The sequence below is a fragment of the Labrus bergylta genome, chromosome 9, assembly GCF_963930695.1.
Source record: "Labrus bergylta chromosome 9, fLabBer1.1, whole genome shotgun sequence".
NCBI lineage: Eukaryota > Metazoa > Chordata > Actinopteri > Labriformes > Labridae > Labrus > Labrus bergylta.
This window is the reverse complement of record NC_089203.1, coordinates 20,609,188-20,634,510: the sequence shown is the minus strand read 5'-3', so window position 1 is coordinate 20,634,510 and position 25,323 is coordinate 20,609,188. Positions and strand designations below refer to the sequence as shown.

The window sequence follows — 25,323 nt, the reverse complement described above, 5'->3', positions numbered from 1 at the left end:
ACTCACTCTCAAAGATCCCCACTGTGCAGATTCTTTCATACCAAAGCAGAAAAAACCTATCTCAAATGTCATTGGGACTATTCTGAAGGGTTCTGTGTTCGAGCTCAAAGGAAGCCCTGTATGTGCGTGTTTACTACGTGAAGCCTGGTGCAGATAGATCTCCGCTGCTGAATAAATTTAAGCCATTTCTGGACTCGGCACATATAACTGGCCAATATTTGTAGCTTTTCTTTTTTTGAGAAATGGGAGGTCAGCATGTATTATAGGATGATACAACCCTAGAGTAACATTTTGACCAGGGAATGGGTGTACTTTTCAGTCATGTTCTTTGAATTATAGCTTGTTCTATTTTGGAGCTTGAGAATGCCAGCTGAGGCCAGGCTTTAGGTGATCTTTAGACTCCGCTCAGTGACACGGTCAAAGGATGAATTGAGGACATCCACACATCCACTCAAATAGTGAGCAGAGTCGTTTGTTCACAAACTAAAATCAATTAGATGAAACACCTATATAGGAACCTAAAAATATAACCAAAACTAGTGGAAAAAAAAAAAGGTTACGACCCCCCCTCCGACAGGAGCCAGACGGCAGCTGTGAAGTCAAATGTCCACAGATTTCACAGTTTGGTATTCAAAAAGCCAGCTGGCAATTACGACTTTCTAGATTAACCTTCTTGGTTAAAACATTTCCGTAACTATCTTGAGTGGATATGCCTGAATCTGATCATTCAGTGCATCATTAGTCTTGTTTCCTTGAAGCGTACTACAGCATTCTTGCTTTTCATTATACCCTGTTTAGGAAACCACCATTAATAGTTGCAGCTCATGCTCAAATTACGTTGTCAGCCCTCAGGCTAGTGTCAGGAAACTCTGGGGGATAATGTAAAGCAGGCGCTCCGAGAAAACTGTGAAAGTAACATTGCTACATGTCTGTGGCTGTCATTTGGTTTGCATGCTTTATATGAAAAGGGTTTCAAACAAAAAGTTGAAAGCTTTGAGAGACCAAAGATCAAACAAAAAGTAATCAACACATTAAGTTAGCCACCAACCCTGGTTTATTTTGTCCATCCAGGTGTAATTAGCCCCTTACAGACTGCCAGATCAAGCCATCCATGGTAAACACATTTTGACTTTGGCCTGTGCTGAGTTACACTAAAAGTTCCTTACCCGGATTATCCTGGTAGGTGAGGGGTTTAAGATCGCTCTTGCAATTGCAAAGTCTCTGTTTAAAGTCAGTGATCTCTAGTCAGCTCTGATTTGTAAACTATCCCAGACAAAGACAGTCCTTAATTTAGATTTGTTTTGATTTGTTCCTCAGTATCTATATCGCTGCACAATTTACTACAGAAAAAATAACTGCCAGTACTCTTTGTGGCACAAGTATGCAATAGTGACACTGCTTCAACCATATCATCTGCATTTTTACAATTTGTTGTTTCTTATCAGCCTATCAACACACAGAGGCATATAAATGTGGAATAAGCTCATACTTGCAGATATTGACCTTGTTTAATGATGTTGTCGAGATATAAAATCATTTGACATAATTTGTAAGACTGAATGTTTCACTGTTTAAGGTAATTGGTCTGTCAGCAGAGTTGTGTTACAGCATCTAAAACATAAGAGGTGTAAAGGTGCCCAAGTACACAGAGAACAATTACTTTCCAGGAATCTCTGTCAGCAAGTCCTCTCAGTAACTACACGTCCATACGTCGTTTAATGTTCTTTGACCCATTCGTCTGTGTTCATGCCAGCAAACTTAACTTTTTTTGGAGGGGCTTCTTGCAGCCTATCTTCCTGTTCTGCAATCCATTAAGGCGGTTATTGAGATGATCTGTTCCTAGATGCTGAATGTGGTTCCTTGTGGAAGCTGTGGCCTTAAGGACATATGCTGACAACAGCTGACTTAATATCATGGCACTGAACACAGCCATTACAGACATGGAGGTAATTGGATTCACAAATCAGCCATGGCTCGGGGTTTATTGTGGCACTGGGCTTTATGGGTAATATTTCAGACTGGAGACTGGTGGGCAGGCTGTCAGAGTGGGGCTTGGTTGTAACTTGAAACTGGTGCAGGAGAGAGAGTCAGAGATGTTGAGCTGTCCTTTGGTCTCAGAGAAACACAGGGAGAGAAAAGACTCCGTATCATGTAACCTGTATTTAGGTCTTGTCGAATATTATTGCTTTAGGTGTAAATTGATTGAAACATTTACATACTGTAGCTTTTTTCTTTTCTTTTACTGAAATTGTCCTCCTCGTTGTTTTGACCTTGCCATCTTATGAACACTTCCTTAAGTTTATCTTGTTCTATTTCAGTGCTCAATGTGGAGATTCTGCCTCTAAACCATTTATTCTGTATATCCATTTCTTTCTTTCTGTTTTTTTTCTCCCTTGTTGAAATATAAAATTTCGACTGACTCACAGAGAGGTGCATGATGAGGTGTGTGTGTTTTCAGGCTGGGTGGGAACAGAAAATCTTCCTTTGTCTTCCTTGGTCTGAAGCGTACTTCTTGGCTTTCTGTGCCTGTCCCGTTAGAAGTCAGGTAGGAAGATCAATATGAAGATTAATTATTGTGTCTGATTTAAGAGCTGCACCAACAACAGGCATTTTTCAGGCCTCTAGTGGGCATCAACAATGCTTCCCCATCTTATGAGCATTGAGCTTTAGCTTGTTAGTGTGGTCTCTGAACCAAAGCTGTGCTCAGAGAAAATGGTCCAGGCTCCAAGGATAACCCACTAAGGCTCAGTGTAGCTCAGCTCATGCTGGCCTTACACCTACCGACTTTTCAAGCGATTTCAAGGTCGAGGACAAATTTTGAACATCGGAGTATAATTCTGAGAGTCATGCTGGAGTTTGGATGCGCTCCCGTGATTGCGATTGTTTGGTATAAGGTGGTCTTAAAACTCAATCAGAGCTATCTTAAGGCAGACTTTATATTGTCTTGGCGTTACAATCAAATATTATCACAGGTCTTTAGTCTTGTCTTACGCAAATTGTGCTGTTTAATGATGTGATGATTATCAAAAAACCAATAGGAAAAACCTCCCTGGCACCAAACAGGAGGCTCCGAACTAGTAAACACAACCAGGAAGCGAAGGAAGGTGTGGCTCTTCTTGACTGTGGAGAAGGAAGAGAAACTGCTGTAGTTGTGGAGAGAGCAAGGGCTATAGTTAGCTAGGTAGCTAGTCATTCATAGCGTTCTAAATGGGGAGATCCCCGGTCGTCATCGGGGATACTGGGGATCACCCAGCGACACCCCTGGTTCTAACTGGAGATATGAACTCAATCGATATTCTCCGCTGTTATCTTTGTCAACCTTTTTTTCCTTCTCCACTCAAACCCGGCTCAAAGAGTCATTCTTGCTCTCTTCAAAACTCCACCAGTTTCTTCCTCATTTCAGTTTCTAGCCAGAAGTTTTATTTAATGCTTTCTTATGCAATAGTAATTTACAAAGCATAATAGTTTGGGACAGAAATACAGTTTCAGGCTGAGTGACTCTGCAAAAACGAGTCAACACGGACTATATGACACAAATAGGACAAAAAAAGCCAAAAATAAACATTTTATAGATAAAGGGGGAAAAAAATAATTTCTGTTTCAACTGCTGTTTGGGGTCTGATTAAGTAAAAGACATTCATAAAGGTATTAGTCTCATGTATACTTAGATCTTTTTTTATTATTTTAACTGATTTTAAGAAAGTCAGTAAGAAAATCATGTGGTAATTTAAGAATTTCATTTGTTCAAAATATGTGTATAGTATCGATTTATTGCTTAAAAACTAAAACTTTCTCTCCTCCTATTACAAAACCAAATCTGATGTAATTATCAAGGTTGGCACAGTCATATTGTTACCTAAAATCCAGCATTGAAATTCCTCCCCAAATAAACTAGATATATATTTCTGCTCAATATGAGGAATATTTACAAGGTGTCTGCAGAATACATTATCAACGTGTTTTCATTGAATCCCATTGATAAATTGTCCCTTAAAATGTCAGTAATGTCATGCTAGTTTATCTACAGCATCTGTTTGGGTGTGGACCTGAGTTGCCTCAGCAAGAAAATGTCAGACAGGAGAATGATAAACTATCCTTCTGAAGGCCACCAGAGAGACTTTAAATGCTTTCTCGCAGTGAAGATGATTTAAACCAACAGATTAATTTGATTTAGTCACAATCAGGTGTCTTTCTGACATCAGATGTGATTATGTCTCTGTGTAACAGAGAGACTAAGGAGACACTTTACAGGTTTTCAAAGAGGCAGGAATTTTTAAACTTACTTCCTCCAAATCAATTAAAAAAAAATTTCAAACCATGCCCATAATGTTCTAAAGTAAAGACTTACTTCACATGCTCTCTTTAGTTATGTTTTACTGTTACTAACATGAAGGGACACAGTCTTTTTGACAACAGTCTATCTGCTGTAATGACTGATGGTTGGGTGGGTGGCATCAGTAGAGACCAGAAAGAGAGAGAGTAGAGCCAGTCTGAGCCAGATCGTAGCCTCCGGAGCTGTCCTTTCATATGATCTATGAGCTTTCAATTTTTTTTTGGCTGTTTTGATAATTAAACAGGGGAGGCCTGCTCAGTGGAGTCATGCTGTTGGATTAGTTTCTCTCCTCTAATCTTCTCATAAGACCCGATAATTAATGATGGAAAGACAGGAGAGCCTGCAGTCCCTCTGGTAATGGGAGGGAATCATCTTGTTTACTCAACTTACTCCTTGTTTCTTTATAGGGAGCTCGGCCAGGATGTTATCACTGTGGTGGTCACAGATATTTAGATGTGGCGTCTGTCCAGACGTCTAATGGCAGATGATATCGTGACAAGCCCTGGAGCAGAATATTCTCAGCTAGGATTTATCCCTCATCCTAATTGTTGGACATCATGACTGTTTGTTTTATGCAAGTATTAAATGGATTATGGGACTTCTGAAAGCTCAAGCATCAGAATCCCACTTTGTCACCACATCATCCCTCTCAGTTTATAGAAGTATTCATTGAAATATCATTCAAAAATCATTGAAAGATATGGCTGGAAATGTTCCATATTCATACCGCATGATGTCCTACAACAGCTGGCGTGGTGTTTTTGCCAAACGTTTCTCAAACAGGTGGATTGGTTGGGATTTGATTTTAGCCATGAATTTGATGCATTAGTGAGTTTTTACCACAGAAGGACCGTCTGTGTGTTTTCTTAGACCCCGCTCAATGACACTATTCATGTGACGCAGAAAAAAATCTACATGCAAAGTACAATGCAATCTAATTCCCTTATATGTGCACTTTTTGATCCCGTGAACTGAAAAAAAAAAAAAACAATTAATGAAGTGATACATTGTGCATATAAAATAGAATTTTGTCAGGACTGGCAAGGCTTAGCAGTCTAGGTCTATTGGTGTATGGGTTTCCAAAAAGCAATATCATGTACGTTAATGCCAAACAAAGTATCAGGAAATGTAGACACAACATAATCTCCCTATTTGTTTTTTTTCAGTATAGAGCATTGACAATAGAGGGCTGCATTGGGAGCAGGTCCTGTGGGACTCAACACAAATCTGGTAGGAGTGGGCAGTTTTACCCTTACTGCATGCAGTAACAGTCCATTAATGAGAGTCCATTCAGAGAGGAAGCTTTGTCTTTGATGGATGAAAAAGTGATGCGTCATGTTTGGTAATTAACTTAAGTGAACACATTAATATTATCATTCCTTCAACTGAATTCAATGTTTGTTATTCTGAAAGTTTGTTATTCTGAAAGTTTTAATGTGAATGGTCAGAATTTGTGTGGGTGCGAGCTGGATTGGACATGCATGTTTCATTTGCAGCCAGGAATGCATAACAGACTGCGGGAGCGGGCGGTAATGATCAAAAATCCAGCACAAGCAGGATTAAGAAAGCAGTCCCATGCAGGCGTCTAATTGACTATATGATTTTTCAGCTTAAAAATGTCAGGCTCAATGAGTATTTTGGTCACAATTATTCATAGATTCCTTCAGTAATACTTTATCAACGATATAGTGTTATTGGATATTTTTTCTCTTGGTCCAAACATCACTATCAGCTTCAAAAAATCAAGTGTTGGTTCATCAGTATTCATTGTATATTATTGCATTATTAAATTAGATTTATTGGTTTAGGAATAAACAAGACTTGATGTAAGTTTGAATGTGGTCTGTAACTCACAATAGTTCGACATGTAGCCTGCAGGTAAACAGCCAAGTGGGAGAATTAGATACCCATATTAGAACTGTTCCTGTGGGCAGATAGCTGCTCAAATCTCCCCTAGGGCAACGTTTTGACACATGTTTTTTTAAGGTCTGAGCTGTCAGCTTCAGCCTCCTGACCAGACCCTCATTAAACAAAACCGAGAAACAACAATGAGTGCAGGCTCAGTGGAGACGCCTCTTCAACACTCTTGAGAAAATGGCTTTCTAACTGCAAATTAATGTAGTAATACGGGATTCAATGGTAAAGGTGTGGAGAGTCTGTATTTTCGGCTGAAGTAGATTTCTCTCGTTGAGTGACGCAGCACACTCTGTCTCATCAATGTCCCAGGGAGAACGTAATCCCCAGGAGCTGCTTAAATGTAAACAGAGCAGTGTGGGATGAGAGATATTCCCATGGTAAAGTAGTTGTTTATTTAACTATGTTTGGACAGCAAGCTTTTACATGTTGCCTTCTGTCGATGTCTCATCAGCTCCATGAGTCTCTGCATGTTAATGTTTTTGTATTATAGAGTCATATGACAAAGACAAATATCGGCAACTGCCCAGAACGCTGGTTGACTTTTGAAAGATTTCTCAACAGAGGACTCTTGATCTGCTGATACAGTATATGTGTGGTTCAAGCTGGTAGGGAAACAAACTGGTTGCATTTTAATTTGTTATGATGTGACTCTATGATTCAGATCTGAGTGTAGAATCTGAAGTTCAGAGATGACTGAAAGTGTGTCTGAGTTTTGAAAAATGTTTTTGATCGTTAAACACGAATGTAAAGTTAAAAAAGATTTCAATTTTCAACCTAAATCACGTCATTTTAATGTGGAGGCGTTATGAAAAGGTTGGATAAAACTTTATCTAGAGCTCAACTCAATTTGTGCTTTGGCCTGATGATGCAACCATTATTTGTGACTACCGTACTCTGAATTTATCTTTATATACTAGTGTTGCATTTCTTGGCCGCTAGTAAGTCGAAAAGATAAAGTAGGGGCCATTTGAGTCCTAGCCCTTGATTGGCTTTTGATATTTACGTCTTTTAATAAACTGTGTCATCAATTATTTTTAAATAATTAGATTACATTTGCATAAGACTAGATGCTCTCTTGCAAGGGTATAAAATCAGAGAAGCTTTAATTTCATGGTCATTTGAACATCTCCATGAGTTTATAGCACACCATGAATATTTCAGTCCCAAAGGGAACGTGACTATTTGGAATTATTTACTAGCCTTTTTACTGTGGTTCTCTGAGGTTTTTACAACAATGAATGAGAACTGGATTTTGTAGTAAAGATAGGGTTAATGTTCTGCTGTGGTCCATCATCCAGAAAAAGTACAAGCTTTCTGCTAACTGCTCTGGGACTGAGTCGCTACCAGAGGGCTTCAAGGTATTTAGAGGTGTGACCATGATTAAGTTTCACAAAGGCCAGTTTTATACAATGAAAAGTCTTCAGTAATTTGTCTTTAATTCTTCTACAAATCAGTAGTGAATCAAAAGATTAGTTAGTCTATACCTTAAATCCATGAGTAGTATTCAGTCCTGACATTACCCGTCTTCCATTAGTTTAAGACTATTACACCTGTTTTAGATGCATAGGTTATGTTATGTTCTGTGTCAAAGTTAAGAGAAATACTAATTCTGGAATCGTTTCTTCCCCCGTCTTCAAATTATAGAACATTTTTATGATGGGGACAATAAGTATTTCTTTATTCAATGCAGAAAATACATTCTTGCAGTCTTAAGATGCAGTTTTTGGGTGACATGATGATGCGTATGCCTGGCAACCCATTGTACCTTTTTTTTGCTAAAAACAAATTGGTAATTTTTCAGAAAGTTTTAAAAATGTCATTTGGACATTGTCAAGAGGCTTCAAAATGTTTATGACATGCAGAAAGTAACTGAACAGGACTGATAACTGAATATCTATATTTCTGTCAAGTTTAAGCCATGGGCCTAAGTGAATACAAGAGCAATCTGATACCTTGGTTGATAAGTTTCGCAAACGCCATGAAACTTTCCCTGTACTCAAGCTCCATTTAAAAGACTCAGGGCACGGTCACACTGGCCATCCGTACCGCGCTTCAACGCTAAAGTCCAGTTCATTTGACCAGTGTGACCGCTCCGTATCGTGCTCAGGCACGGTACACTGCCTTGGCTTTGGCACACTTCGGAGAGGTGTGCTTCAGCACAGTACACTTCATGCACGAGCACAAGCACGCGGGTAAACAACGCTGAGAGCCTTCATTAAGGAAAAATCCAGAGTTTCATGGCTGTATCTGGCTAAAATTACTCAATATAAGACACAAAGTAGCTGTCCGCGATGTGCCGGCGTACATCGGAGAACAATTAATTAATTTATTGCTGTGTCTGATTAAAATGGCTTAGAATAAGCTGTAAATTCAGTAAAGTAGCTGTCATGCTCTGTGTGTTGTTCTCTGATGTGCAGACGCGGACTCGACTGCGCGTCTCTTTTTCTCCCTCTCTCTCTCTCTCTCTCTCTCTCTCTCTCTCGTCCGCCTGTTTGTAAACTGAGCACGCTTCATAATAACATAAAGCGTGCATGTGTTGTATGACAAAGTTATGTACAAGAGGTAATCGTGCTTAGGCACAGATAGTCCTGTCGGGAATGGCGCTGCGGGGGGGCAATCGTGCTTGAGTACAGCACGGTACGGATGGCCAGTGTGACCGCGCCCTCAGCTTCTACTTGCCACAGTTCTTAAGTGACTCTTGTGAATAAAAAAAATATTTTTTTTTTGTTTATTACTTGGTGTTATATCCTATATCAAACCAAACTCAATTACAATATCTCATTTCAAGCTATCCAGTAGCTGTACATATGACATAAAATCAAATCAAGGAAGTGCTGCGCTGTTAACCTTCTCTCAGATATTAGAAAGCTTTCTCACATCACGGCATTAGATCTCTTAATGGCTGTATGGAAGTGGGACTCTTTATTCGTTATGTTGGTTGAGTGGCCACTGCTGGGCTTGGTTGCCTTCTCTATAGCCGGATAAGTGTGATCTATGGACTGGCTAATTGCCTTTGTGTTGATCGCCTCTATGACCAGGTCGTTAACTGTCTGGAAAGGTCATTTCCTGTCCTGTTACAGTGGAATCCATCAGGGAAACTGCTCCACAGCACAGAGCAATACCACAGATGATGTTATTGCAACATGATTGTAGGGTTTGTTTGTCAATTTACTGAAGCTAATCCACTGAAGAGAGATCATGGAATTTGGGAACAGCTGGGAATGCGTCTCTGAATTCAAAAAAGGTCAGCATATGGTTATCTGAGCACTCAAAGCTATCATGCAGCATTTGTGCCTAACTGTTCCTGTACGAAGTTGGGATAAGAAAAGGAATCAAAAAGATAAGCACAGGAAGCATTCATCCATTTAGCCGTGTTGAAGTTTGAAAAGTAAAGGAGCAGGGACTTTTTAGATCTCATCTATTTTTGATGACACAGTTCAATCCCAAAGCTGCTGTCAGAACAAACTGTGAGACTGACTCAACAAATGACATAAGTAAAGAGTGGACGTATTATTGTTACCCTGCAGTTGTGTCCTAATGCTTAATGTATGACAGGACGTTAGATGACTGTAAACTCGATCTAACTTAATTTAGCATGTCATTTTGGCAACAAACAATGACGAAGCAGATATTTTTCTCAAAGAGTCTCAAACTCTTTCTTGTTTGCTGTTTTTTGGATCCATTGCAGGTTGACAGATACAAGTAAATACCCTATTTTACCTGGAAGCAGAGGCAATTTAAAATAAAATGAAAAGGTAGCTTGGTTGATTTACAACCACTTTTCACACTTCAGATCTTGATAATACAAAAACAGGATTTGATTTCTATACAAAATGAAACTAGTCTTAAATCTGCTTTATTCTGGTGCTTTTTGGCACAGGAGACAAAGAGCACAGATTTAGTGGAACTGTGATTGAACTTGAGTGGGTAGATGTGACGACAGTTTTTTGAGGAGTACCCTGCAGATCATGACGCTGTAAAACCAGTATTTGAACTGGATTTTCTAACTAATGCTGTAAGGAGTGTATGAAATAAACATGCAATTTGTAACAATAGATTTAGAAAGGAACCCAACAGAGCTTCACCTAACATTTGTAGTTTAATTGGAATCAATGTAAGAGAGTAAAAAATGCACATCACAATTTTATCTGGTACAATGCAACCTCTTCAAATTACTTTTCTTCACATGAGAGACACATTATTCATACTCAGAGCAAGTAAAAGTCTGGTCCTGCTCATAGCTTAGTCCCAGGACACCATGGGGCATCTGTACTGCACTGCTGATGACAGCGCTGTCAGCCCTACAATCAGTCACACTCTGCAGCAGGAGAGGAGGCCGTGTCCAGTGTCATGCTGTTCTCTGTTTCCACCCCCAGCCCCCTTTTAATTGGTCATTTTGAAACTTGGTTTGTGAAGTTTACTGCCTGCTGTACCTGTTGTTCCTGTATTTCTCTGTTTACAACTATGTAGCTATTACAAAAAAAGGTTTTCCCATGTTCCTTTGATTCTTAATTTATGTCACAAACTTTTAAGGAGTAGTCCTACGAAATGGTTAAATCCATTATGGTGGATAATGCCTTATTTTAGTGTTCTTTCCTGCTGGAATTATATGTGTTATAGCCTGTCCCGATAGCATGCAACACGAGCGAGCATCAGCGTCAAAATCAGCTTGATTCTATTTTTTCCTATCGGAGTGTCCAAACTCTACACATTTCTTAGGGTAATTTTGACAGACTGTTGTCATTAGTCCCGCTAAAACAATAATTATTAAATCAGTAGTTTCTGACCTGTGACTCTGACTGTTTTTATTTATTATTCAGAATTTCTACTGTACTATTCTTCCTGGGGCAGTTTGCACCAGAGATCACATTAAGAAGATGATTCACTTTACCCTTTGTCACCATGTTTCTGTCTTTAAATGAGTCCGAGCTTAGCTTTAGCATGCATCAATTTAAACCCCGGGCATTTGAATTAAGTCAAATAAATCATTGTGTTCCTAAGTGGGTGTTTACTTGACTGAGAGCAACCTGTTGTGACCCCAGCTGCTCCCAGCCTCCCCAAAAACAAATATTGCAGCTCTTAAACCATTATCTTTATTTATGCCTTAAATTTCAGTATGACAGCTTCTGGGATTGATTTTCCCCGACTTGTCCCTTGGTCATTACAGGAGGAAGTTTCTTCTGCTTCACTGAGTAATTCCTTCTGGCACACTTAAACCCCTCTTCACCACAAAAACATGCTCCCTCCCATTTTCCTGTGACAAAACAACAAGAGACTTCAAACAATGAGTGCTGACATTTAGTGCCACAGGGTCCATTAACACTCTCATGTGTGACTAAATATTGCTTTTTTGCACACACAGCTCCAAATGTTGGCATGTCTGCACTAAGTGAGGGACAAAAGAGACCAAAATGTCATGGAGCTTTTATTTCTCAGAAATGGATTTTGGCTTTTTCTTAATAATGTCGCTTTAAAGAGCAGATGTGTCTTTAATGTTTGTGTTTAGGCGAAGCCCTTACAGTGTTGCAACATGTTGATTAAGAAAAACACTTTTATCCTTTGTATTCATTGTAAGATATGACATTTATTTTACACCCAAAAAAACAGTTTACTCAACATGGCGATGATTGTAGTGATTATCTCGGTTTGAGCTTTTGATACAAACATGGATAAATAAGGTTGAAAAACATGAGCATTTAGACAGAGCTGATAGTAATTGTGTAAGAAAAGATTTCATTACCATGTGTCATGGTAAGTTCTCAAAATAATTACAAGAGAATGACCTGTGTTTAGGATTAAAAGTCAGAACATCTGATCTTTGCGTACATCGATTGTTAACCAATAGTCTTGTTTGCTTAAATGTTCCTTATGCATTTTACCTACACAGTTATCTTGCGGAAGAATCTGTGCCCACCTTAAAAAATGACATTGTGATTAATGTTAGACTTCAGTGAGGATTTCAGTCAGATTGCAATCAAAGGCAAACGTTCAGGATACAGCTTGTCGCTCTATAAAGCCTTTGTCACTGTTGACAGCTGCTCATCATACATCTCTTGAGTCCTCTGTTCACGTCCATTTCCTCACAAGAATGAAATATAGGTGGTCTGAAGCAAATTATAGAACAGTTAGGATTTCAGAACAGGCAGAGAATAAGACAAAAAGCAGTGGAGTGAAGACAGAGGAATAATTCAGAGAAGCTTATATTTGAGTAGACAGATGGAAAAGAACAGAAGGTGGCATGAAGTAAAGGAGAGGTTCATAGACAGGCAGACAGTGCTAAAGGGTCGTGACTTGTGATATACATTTGAAGCCCTAAAGGAACAGCCGGTTCCCTCTGTGATGTGATTCCATTTTAATTTGAAGTAAAGACTTTCACCTTTCTCTAAAGGAGTATCTGGTTTTTTTTTTTTAAATAGAAACTCTTGCAAAATTGAGAGTTTCTTGGGAAGCCAAATAGTTCATGTTCCACCTCAGAGAGACGGGCAGAAGTTTGAGTCACTATGTGTTAGAAAGTTTTAAAGTAAATCTCCTGATGTGCTCATAATGGACAGACAGTTAAAGTCAGTTGTGGAGCCAAGTGTTATTTAAAGATGACCATTCGCAGCCGGTCACGGCGTTGCACAGACGCACACGTCTCTCCCATCGTGTCATTGTTGAAGCGTGTTGGAGCCAGACGGCGTCTCATTAGCCGTTCCTCTGGAGCCAAAAAAACATCCAATGTTTTTTTTTTTAACTGACTGCAACCAGCTTCACCAACTATTCAAGGGAAGGTAGAACAATCCCAAAGTCATTAGCATTAGAGCGCCCGTGCCAACCATACCACATGCCATGCTGTTATAATGATACAGCAGCTATTGTCCACACAGCCAAGATATCCTTTGTACCACAGCCTAATTGTTGATATCTTGATTTCACCATACACTGCAGGCATTACAGTATCCTGTCTTTAAAGTGGAGACCAGATGGTAGAGCTTAGATTTTCAGCGTCCTTGAGGACAGAAGAGAAGAATAATTTTCCTGAATGAACTATACATTTTTATTACCTCCTACAGGGGGCGCCTCACAGTTATTAGTCCAATGTTAAGAATTGCCCCCAAAGGACATTGCACATGCATGTGTAAGCTAACATGACCTTACCAACCGCTGTGTTGTCTTTTTAACACACACATGCTTGTTCAGCTAATAGATAGCAAAAAGGGCACAGGCCTTTGACAGTAGAAAGCGGATTAAACTGCAGACCAAAGATTCTTAGTGAGTTTAATGGAACAGAGATGAGTGGATGGCAGATTTAAATACATTAACCTTCAGTCAATCCCCCGAGGTTTGGAGGAACAACAGAGGGGGTTTGAGGAGGAATTTACTTCATGTCATTGATGTTATGAACTGTTATGACATTGTTTGAGTGAGTGTATTACAACATCCATGTTAACACAGGTCAAGTTTGAAGGCTCAGCAACAGATAGATTAACCTTTACCAGACTCCAAACTGTATTGTTATAAATGCAAATTGCTGAATATTCTCAGTCTTTTATGTATTAGGATACAATAACACACTAGACCTAAAGGAAAATTGGATTGTTTGGCCTGTGTTATATACCTGGCTCAAATTATCAGATGGTGTTGAAACAACCACAAAAAAAATCATGTTCTTTTTTTCAGGGTGAACACAACACAAAAGACTTGCAGAAAAAAAGGTTCCCCTCATGTGCGAAAATTCAAACTGAAGTAAAATATTATAAAAGCCTGAAAGTTGAGACCTTGTTCTTGAAACCACTCGGTGTTTCTTTTGATTGCATTAAAACACACATACTTCTCTCTGCGGCTCTCTGTTACACGGTTTCATCTTAAATTTGAAGTGTGAACCTTTGCTGGAAACAGCTTGCATGTGCGACAGCCTGTTATGTGCAAGTTTTTCCCTTTTCGCCACTGAAGGCATGAGTGAGAAACAAAGCAGGATACTCTCAGACATTAATTTGCTTTGTTAAAATCAGCAAAGTCTGCATGTTGGAGCAGCTGCACACGAAACCGCCCTGGGTGTCCACAGTTTGTATGAACTGTGTTGTTTTTAACGGCTCTTTGTCTTTTCTATAAATACACAGGAAGTGAAAAGCTTGGCTAATAGACCTCATGAGAATACCTCAGCTGTTTGGCATGCTTCACCTTCCTCTGCTAAGCCATATCAGTCAGACACCTTGTTTATACATCTGTTAAGGACACTCACAACCTGACAGTGTGCTTCCCTTTTTAGGAGCCTGGGAGCTCGTGGTCGTAGCCTCGGCCAGAACATGTTGTGTTGTTCTGATGGACTATGCAGGCTATGAATAGAGTAATATCTCATTTTATTGTGCTCACTGATCTGTGGAGAAACTTTTTTAGCAAAGACTTAATGGAGGTCCTGTGACTTTGTTTCCTCGGTAACCTTTCAGGAGACTGAAGTCTAATTTAAGATCCTGTTTGTGGACTCACCAGCTGCCAGCCAACAGCACTCAGAGTTATAGTCTCTGTCACTTTACTGAGACACACTCAGACTGTATGGATGATGTGACAATTCATTAAGAGAAGATGCTTTTTGAATTCTGATATGTCAATGTGCTACGCCTCCAAGTCAGTTTGACTATATAAATGAAATGAGCTGAAAGAGAACTTGCCGACATGTTCAGTTTATTAATGCTGAAAGTCAGAGAAACACATGCCCTTATAAGGTTGGAAGAATATTCATGTTGTAATTAATTTAGATTAATGAAGGTCCAGTAATCTCCATGGCTTCTACATGTTTCTGATTGCTATCACAGATGAAAGGCCTAGGCTGCCCCCTCTTACGCACTTAGCTACAATGTTGTGCTGATGCACATTTCCTTACTCTCTGCATTATTCATGCGGCTGGAGCTCAGATTTAGAGTTGGTCTTGTCCTTGGGCAAGACACTGAACCCCAGCAATGTGTAGGGATGGGTTCTGAATACCGGTACATGATTGGGCCAGTACTAAGACTACCGTTAAGCCCCCCGCCCGGTCTATCGGGGAACAATGTGTCTTGATATTGTATTATTAAGTTAATATTAAGCACCCTGATGAGTTTGGTCTCATTAAAATAATGTTCTCATTTTAACATATCAGCGTTTTACTGTGTGACAGAAAAGCTCTGATGTACTGTTAGACGCTTCACAGATTATTATAGACTATTACACATTAATGGCCTAATTAAAAGGTAGGTAAATGTAACCCAGTGTTACCATTATATTTTTATATATATATATATATATACATTTTTGTGCCTTTATTGTAGAGATATGATAGTGGATAGAGTCGGAAATCAGGGAAAGAAGTCATTTAAGGATACCTTTCCGATAGAACAGGACAGCTGTCATTAAAAGTAACGCATGAACACCAAGATTCCTTCAAGTGTTTGTGTCGGCATCCGTCTGCACACACACTCCATCCCCCCATAGAGGCCATATGCTACCGTCAGAGTTTCTCAGGTTATTTAAACTGTATTAGGAGTGTATGGAAAATTGCATGAACTGCATAGTGTTTCAAATTTAAATACATTAATATTAAATGAAAAATTCTTCCTTGAAATGTGAACCTCAAATGAATGCCCCCTTGGGGCGCGCTAGTGGCGCAATGGTTAGGGCGCGCGCCCCATGCATTGAGGCTGTTGTCTCAAGCGGGCGGCCCGGGTTCGCGTCCTGCCTGTGGCCTCCTTCACGCATGTCGTTCCCCACTCTCTCTCCCTGGTTTCTGACTCTATCCACTGTCCCATCTCTACATTAAAGGCACAAAAGCCCAAAAATAAATCTTTAGAAAAATGAATGCCCTAAATGTGGTGGAATCTCTAGTTTTATATTTTACGACTTACATGGAGACATCTTTCATGTCATTTGTTTAGTTTTTGTCCCAAATAATAAAGAGTAGTATCGATAAGAGTATTGAGAAGAATCTGTATAGTTGCAGGTATTGATAGAATCCTAATTATACCCATTTCTAGCGGTGTGTGAATGTGTATGGTATGAGTTCATACTGATGTGCACTTTTTATACCAGCCTCCACCATCAAGGTGTAAATGGGTGAATGAATAAAAGCAGCTTTGAGTAATCTAGAAGACTATAAAAGCGCTATACAAGTCGAAGTTCATATACTGTATCGTACTGTTGTACTGTTGTGTTTATCTGCTGATCAAAGTTAGATGAAGGACAACAGGAGAACGTGTTACTGATGGAGTCATTGAAACCAAACACAGCAGTGATTCAAGAAAGATCACAGGTTTGATCCCCACAGCTGCAGGTCTGCCTTAACACCATTATTAAACATAATAATACACTCATGATGTAATTTCTCTCATATTTCATGCTACAATGTGACAGCAAGCTTGATTACCTCTGTGTCTAATATTGTCTGACCCAGTTTTACATGTGAGATGTAGACAGCAGTACTGTGTGAGTGAACTATTTCACTGAATTAGTTTATTACATCATTATATTTGTATGTTTAGCTTTGTTGTGGATTAAACTGATGAAAAAAGATGTTATACAGAAGTTTTTTGAATGGCATATTACAGCTTCATGAACACCAAAGGGTGCAACTAATAATGGATTTCACACCAGTTATCTGCTGCACATTTTCACGATCAATAACTGTTATTTAATGGAAAATTAAAAAATAATAAACAACATTAATGGGCTCAATATCTGCTGTGAAAATGAATCTGTCTGACAAACCAACCCTTAAAAAGAAGTCACTGCTCTATCATAAACAACAAATGTACATCTAAGCAGCTGAAATTCATTGATGGCATGTTTCTTTAAGCTTCTGTCACAAAACAAATAATCAGCTGATATTTCACCTGACTTATACAACTTAAATTTAAGCTTTCTGAGTCTGCAGAGCTTACAGTGTGTTTCTTAGCATTTTTATTTCCCCTGCTGCCTCCTCCCATCTCCACCCAGCCTTCTGGTATATTATCCTCCCCCCCCCCCCCCCCCAGGGAGTGATACTTGATGACATCACTCCTTCCTCTGGCCAGATGTTTAAACTTAAACACTCTATCCATCAGCCTAGAGAAAGTTGCACAGCAGACAGAGGCAATGACCCAGCAAAGAAATCCCTTATATACAGGCTCATACACACACAACCACACACACAGATTTTGAAAACTAACAACTGTTCAAAGCTCAAACCAGAAAAGCAGGCGACTGATGTGATGTGAAGCCAAAAGCTGTAGTAGTGAGACTGAATCTGTAAAATGCTTTTCTCCACTTCTGCCTCAGAGCTTTAGACTTTAACACTATCCCTCCAGAGCATGGTGAACCGGCATTATTCGGATGAGATGCAGTCGGTCATGTTGCTCTACACAAGTTTTAAATCACATTTGTTTCACTGCAACCCATTTCCTCCGTTCACAGGAGTCAACATTTATTCCACATTTGCACTTGTTCTGTTTTTTTTTCTGTGTTTTCAGTTGATAGAGTTAGAATATCTTTTAGATAAACACAGCACTTATGGTTTAAAAAACTGTTGGCCTTGAATTTGAACTGAAATACCAACGTTTGCTGAAGCTGAGAGGTATTTCCCTGTCAGCTGTTCTGTAGTGTTTCACTCTTTCTTTGTGTTATGGGAACGCTCACTCATGCTTCTCACTGAAAGGCCGCCTCTTTTGATGAAGACTGCAGCTGTGTATTGGTGACAGAGTTGGCGTTACAATTTAAGTGATCAATTTATTTCACTCGCCGCAGTATTGACAGTCATCTTCAAAGAAGTGAGACGGATGAGTGCTGAGTTTCAATCGACATAAAACAGAAAACCTATTTGGATTTGGATGTTCTGCATAAATCAAACAGATCTCTCTCTGACAGCTTTAAATGTATTTTAAGGCTTTATTTTTCAGACTGTGTTGTCTGATATTCAGCACGGCCTTTGCCTCCGCTCTGAGACTGCTTGTTCTCCTTTTAGACATGTTTATTCACTTTCTCTTTAAATGTAGAAAATCCCTGATAACTGAGGACATACGGCGGATACTGTAACAGTGTTAATACCTATACAGGATAAGAGAGTGTGTGTGTGAGTCTGAGAGACAGAAAAAGTTTTTTTTTTTCAAACATAAGCACCAGCTTGAAAGCCCCATTGTGTTTCCTTAAACTTATAAGATTAATAGATTTCAATATTATTATTTCTCTTACTCTCTTACATTACTTTACTTTACTATTTTTCTTAATTTGTTTAAGTAATTATCCTCTTTGAAACTAAAGATCATTCTTTGCTTTCCTTTAAACCAATAACAAAGATGAAGTTGATAGAAATCTGTCATGCCTTTAGATCCAGTATTACATGAAAACCAAAACATGCAATACACACCTTGAAAATGTTTTCTTAAGAAGCAGTGTCAAGACATGAAGTAAGACTCTTTTTTTAGATGCTATTTTAAGTGGGTTTTACAACAGTAAACAGTTTTAATCGATAGTGACATTGTTGATTTTCAGAGCACTGTCTGACTTTGTGCCTAACTGATTGGTGTCCTGTGGACCTCTGATAGAGCCACATTAATGTGGAGCAAATCTATTCCGTTCAATGGAAGAGAAAACAAATCTGTGCACGAAGAAGTGTCATGAATTTTTCATGACTGTAGACAGATTCTCCCCAGCACTCTGCTCTGGATCATAAACAAACACACATTTCAATTCTTTAAGAGAGTATAAGAGCAATTTATTAAGCTGAAAAACAGAAGGGACGTTTATTACCGGTATTTACTTAGGACTCAGAAACAACGTCCACATTATTTTTGTTTTTATTACTCTGGATATAAATGTTGCTGTTTTCTTGTGTTCATGATAGGGCTGAATCATATTGGCAAAGACTAGCATTGCAATATATTTTTTTTTATCTGTGATTTATATTGTAATTAAAACAAAAAAATCAGTTACAATTTATTTTAATAATTGTGGTTTTTATTATTTTTTGTGAATCTACATCAGTAGAGTACCTTTGTCTTCTTTGAATTGGTAATATTCACTTGATCTTCAGATGTTGTAACATTTTGTGGAATTTTAAAGAAATCCTCACAGGATTTTGTTTCTATATTTAGTATTAGACTGTATTTAATCATAACCATTCATGAGGTATTCACTTAGTATTCACTAAATAAAGCCTGCAGTGTTTGGACATTAAAGGCACTGTCGCACTCAGAGCTCATGTTGCTCATCCCTTTTGATGTTTCAGTGTTTTTCCATCTCTGGTCAGCAGCCATCACTTCATTCACTTTAATCAGGCCTTCTGTGTTTGTGTCTTCCAGGACTCAACCCTCTGCCCTTTGATGCAGCAACCAACAACGACCCTCTTCAGTTTAACGGCTCCAGCGGGCCTCTGATGACTGAGTGTCCTCCTCTGGAAAACACTGCAGAAAACGGCAAGAAGAGGAAGAGAGCCAGCCTGCCTCCAGGTACTCACAACAAACACAAGTATTTCACATCTGCTGCAGGATTACTGAGGGTCCCAAATCTTCAGCGTTTTGCCCTCAGCTGTGTCCAATTCTAAATACACGCGCCTGTACTGCCGACAGAAAAGCTGTGATACAACCTTGAGATACCTCCTACTCTTCCTCTACCATTTCTCTGGGTGTCAATATGGAGAAAAAAAACGTAGCTTGGTTCAGTCTTTGTTGTTTTAGATTAGCTTGCCATGTCCTGGGGCTCTGCTTGTTTGTCCTGTTTGGAGGTCGGGCAGCTGCAAGAAGACTGTCTGTTACCGTGCCAACAGCACCTGCCAATCAAACTTGCATCAGCTTCCTGACACACAAACACTGACCTGTCTCACTAAGATGGGCACTCTGAGAGAAAGCTTTTTGTGCATGTGTGTGTTGATTTGTTTGTCATTTGAGTGAGAGCTTGTGCTGGTAATGAGTCAAATCAAAGAAGGACCTTTCTAATTAAATAATGAAAAGGGGCTGACTAATGAATTCCTTTATGAGTAATAGAAAGAGAAGACCACTTCAGATAGAGAGGTGTTGTTTTCATGTTTTCTGCATTCATAGCAATGCTAATTTGACTGGGTAAAAGCACCGCATTAACACAGCCAAATGGATCTCTCCCTCAATATCTTCACATACAAGTCATGTCTTGATGAAATTACATTTCAAATGAGAAGGTGAACATGTCAGAACAGCACATTAAATGACGATGACAAAAGAACACTGAAAAATGTTGATTTCATTTTGTTTGAAGTGTTGAGGGAAATAAGATGCTATTGTTTTAATACATTTATTGTATTGATGTGAGGGGCAGGAGTACTTGATTAAATATTCTGAAAACAAATGAAGTATTTTGCTGTGTTGATATTTTGATATTTTCAACGATTCTGGGAGATCATAGAATGCTGGCATCGAAGGCTGCCAGCAAAACCAGTCCAGACAGGGTCCCCATGGAGCCACAAGATAATACTCCCTCTCAAAGAGTGAAGGAAGGCCAGGGGCAAAACCAGCAAAGAGAGCTCCCCATCAAGCCACAAGCTAATGTCTGAAGAATCGACTAAATCACAAAGACTTTCCGCCGCTATTGGTCTGACTCATGATCGTCTCCTGTCTCTGTCAGGTCCCCCAGCCTTTCAATGCAGCACCGACTCATTAAGAGCCATGTTGATTGAGTCTCATTAAGAGACCCTGCTGGATAGATTTGTCTCATTACCATTGCTATAACTCTCTTTAATCCATCATGCATGTGTGCAGTCATCCATAACAACACATCAACTTTTATTTCAACTATCCTCACACGTTTTATTTCATTTACTGATAAAGAATTTTTGAAGGCGACAAACAAACTGTCTGTTGGATGTCACCAGAGAGTCCTTTCATACTTAATGCCACCCTGCTGACACATGATTTAATAATGATCTTTAAACTGCCAAACCAAGACCCAAACAACAAGAAGACAGATAAAATATTAAAAGCCTACCATCTCCTGTAAACAGTAACAGGAAACATTTGCAAGTTAAATTCATATTCTGTTCACTCTCCTCAAAACAGACACTATTCATCAGAGTCCACTCACTTCACACTCAGACGCACTCCATGTTTTTATCTATTGTGAGTGAAACCGCTTCAGGGAAATCAAATTCATTCAAAATCAAGTCAGGAAATTTTCATTTTATTGTGACTGTTCTTTAAAAATACATTCCAAAATTATCACTATTGTGCTTCTCTTTTGTGGACGCAGTAACATGACCGAACAGTTCAACAGTTTCACAACACAGTCAGAGAGAACATATCCCCTCATGCGCTGCTGTGTTGAAACTGTGCGTGGTGAAGACTGTGAGATTTTGAAATGCTGCTGTTTGTTAATGTTGAGCAGCATTGCCTCACTTAACATTATCAAAGCAGATTTATTTTATATTCATTCCAGGATTTCTGACATTGAGTTCAACTGCAGTCTTCTCTTTCCCTGCCTGTGTTGGTGCATATTCTGGCTTTTTCCCACTGCATGTACACCAGTAGAATAGTGTGAAACCATCACAAGAGGCATGAATCCTTTTTGTAGCAAAGGTCCTATCAGCTTTGATAATGAGGTTTATTTTCTGAGTTTAGTTTTAGCGTATGAAGCGGTTGTCCTCTTACCGATCCAATCTGCTGTGCCGTGAACTTAAGTAGGCGTTAAGAGAGAGGTGTTGAACAAAATGTTTGTGATTCTTCGGGGAAAAGGTGAATTTCTCTCACCATAAAATAATAAAGATACATTGTGTGTGTATTCAGGGAGCAGCAGTATTTTACACCCATATTGACATTTTGACATGACATGGAATAGCATGGCTCTATAACTTTCTGTTGTGTGCATATGTGTGAACAGACCTATTTGCATCTGAATCCACAGTCTGGTGTTTTCAAGCTTGAGTTTAAAGATTATCCAGCCCTTTACTCTTGAGCCTCCATAGCCTGACAAGAGTTTGGATGTATCTCAGAAATATCCAATTGAAAATGAATGATACTGAAGAGCTCAAGGGGAAAAGTATAACTAGGCTGCATTACAACTCTAAATTGAGCACATATTTATTTTACTTTACCTTAAATGTGAAATTTCTTATATCTACCTCTCAAAAGCTGAAAGAAGAAATTAAATAGTTGCTACTATTTCCAAACTTCTGAAATCCTGCTAGTGCTGCATGGTGGTGCAATGGTTAGCACTGTTGCATCAAGTAGTGTAGTTCATGTCTTAAATTATGTATTTATTTGTCTGTTAGACTGTCCTTAAATCGAATAATTTAACTTTTGATGTTGTGAAAAGCTAACAAAATGATCTGATGTTAATAGAGTTTGGAAGCAATTTAGTTATATATTTGTTTGTTTTTTAACTACTTAATAGATTTATTAACTCTGAAATTGTAGATTAATTTCCCATCAACTAAACATTCCAGAAACAATCTAATACGTAAGATGATATATTGATACTGAAATAAGACTGCTTTGTCTTAATCATACCAGATGATTAGAGCAAATTAAGCTGGGCTTCATCTTCCCTATCCCAGACCCTTTCCCCATTTTTCCCTTTCATTCTTCTTAGCCGTGCTCTTTCGCTCCCAGTCACTCCTCTGTGTCCTGTGGTGGTCAGGGATTTAGTGCCGCTTCACCCCATCTTGCAAAGCCCACAATCATGTGAGCTCTAAATAATTCAGGGTGCCAGAAGGCGCTCTGCTCTGCTCTGTCTGTAGACTCACACTGAGGTTAATGGCAGAGCCTCCAGCAAAAGTTGAGCCCTGAAATGTTCAAAATAGAAAACCAAAATCTTCTCCTGGCTCTCAGTTTTGTACTTTATCAAAACAAACAGGGTTGGGTTGTTTAGCACACAGCTGTCCGCCTATTATTACCTTTGACCATTATCAGTGTAGGAACACAAACAATTAGCCTTTAGATGAGCTGTTCTCTGCTGCCTCAGGGATAAACCTGTTCAAGGAAAACTACAGCCAGATTAATCGTCTTCTGGCAGAGGTTTTTTAAATTGATTTTCTCCACTATTCTCATCTTACTTTTAGTTATTATCTCTGCTACTTTTTAATCAGCATTTTGCCTGTGGTTGTTGTTTCAACAAACACTACACTAAATAAGATATTCTTATGATTCTTTTTTTCTTTATTGCTTCAATAAAAGCAAAACATGTAGTTCACTTTTCCATTAAAACTTTGAAACACACCATCTGTTATTCTAACTTTACCTGAAAAGGTTTTAAGGGTCGATATCACTCCAAAGTATTTAATTATAAAAACTTTTTTTTGGAACTTCCACAGCTCCTGAAAACGTTTTTAAAATACAGAGATCTGTTTGACAGCAAAGGGTCTTGGGAGTTTGTCTGTAACAAAGAGGTGACATTTCATTAGCAATACTCTGACATTTTTTTGTTGGTTAATCAGAAAATAATTAACAGATAACTAATAACAAAATTTGTCAACATTTTCCTACCTAATAGGTACCCAAAGCTGCATTCATGACCCAAAACGTGCATACGGCTGAGTATTATGTAAGATATATTTAACATGTTTTCTCTAACATGTCCTTTTCTGCGTATTCTCATAATCTCTTATCTGTAAATCTGTAAAAGACAATTGTAATCTCCGATGCACCTGCTTTCTATCTCAGCCCTCCGACCCCCCCTTTCTTATAGTTGCAATTAAAGCTGCTATTTCGTTTTGTCGAGGGCATGTTCTGTAATAGAGAAGACTGGTTCAATACGCATGGGCCCAGAGGGTTTAATTACATATGTAAAGTCTGTTATAGAGGCTTTTTATCTGCAGTGATTTTCATCAAGCCACCAGCGACTGTCAGATTTCTACATGTCTGAGAAGTCGGTAGGTCGGCTTACCTGATGAATTATTCATGGGATCTAGTTTCTCCCACAAATGAATCAAAATTTAGTTTCAGCTAACCTCCGGTGTTATTTAAGTTATTTAGAATTGTACAAGTACGCTGTTGGAAACATTGCATTACTATACGTCTTCCCTCTGCTATAGTTGGAGATAGAAAGGTTGAGGTGATATAACATGACTGAATTATACAGGATGTGACATGCTTTGCTCTATTACATACACACAAAGCTTTAGTGGAGATTTTTAAATATTAAAATCACTTATATGCGGAAGCCAAACATAAGAAGATAGGACTTAAACATCAACCACCCTGCTTGTTTGTCCTTTCTCCTGTGCTCCTTCACATCACGTTTCTTATTGAGAATCTGAAGAAATGTCCCTGTTTTCATACAACACTCTGTACATAGCAGCATGTTCATCATATAGACCCTGCAGCTGCTGTATCACCACATCCTCCATCCTTCCCTCCCCTCCCCTCCCCTGTCCGTTTGTCTCCTCTCTGTCAGCTTTCAGCCGGGTTAACTGATCCTCACCAGCTGCCTCTCTCTGCCTGTAGAATGTAGAAAACAGTAGCGGTGTTATTATACCATCATCATTTTCCTGGCTGACCTCTCTGCTAATGGATGGGTTCTTAAACCAATTGAAAGACTTTTTTCAGGGATGTTATCTAATTTCAAAGTCAATAAAACCCAAATGTATATTCACTCTAGTCGAAAAGTGTAAAGGTAAGAAAGCCCTCAGAAAACAGTTAAAAGCTAAAAACGGTTTCACAGTGTCTGCAGGTCAACAATGTCAAATGGGTTTGCGAAGTGTGGCAAATGCTACTAGTGCTAGCACGGCCAGCCTTTGGTCCTCTTTGCAGGTTAACATTCACACGCCTCTGCTAAATGTGGTTCCTCATTGTGGAGGGGTTATTTGCTAGTTTAACCTGACACAGCCCACGTGAATCTTCATTTTCTAGATCAAAATACTGTGAACTATGAGATGCCATTTGTCCACTGTGCTTGTTTACATGCGGGTAGAAGCAGTCCTCTCTAATAAAGGGAAAATAGCCCAAAAAATGTCAGTCCGACTCCTGGCTAATGGCAGGCATCTGCATTACAGCTTTGAAACAACATTGAACTGGCATTGCAGGGACAATCATGTCGATGCAGTGGGTGGTTTTCTCTGCAGACCGCTTTCTGATTTAGTTATACTTTAGTTAGTCAAGTTTGTGTATCCATCCTGGTCAAAAGGGTGT

The 25,323-nt window shown here is 39.0% G+C and overlaps 1 protein-coding gene across 2 annotated transcripts in view; it reads left to right on the top strand.

Annotated features, from left to right (window-relative positions):
• Nucleotides 1-25,323, top strand: part of enox2 (ecto-NOX disulfide-thiol exchanger 2) — a 123,310-nt gene that overhangs the window by 39,799 nt on the left and 58,188 nt on the right. For both annotated transcript variants that reach the window (XM_029278574.2, XM_065958716.1), the window contains one exon: nucleotides 19,534-19,680. In XM_029278574.2, coding sequence (XP_029134407.2) covers nucleotides 19,534-19,680 — 147 coding nt within the window. The remainder of the gene's footprint in view (nucleotides 1-19,533; nucleotides 19,681-25,323) is intronic.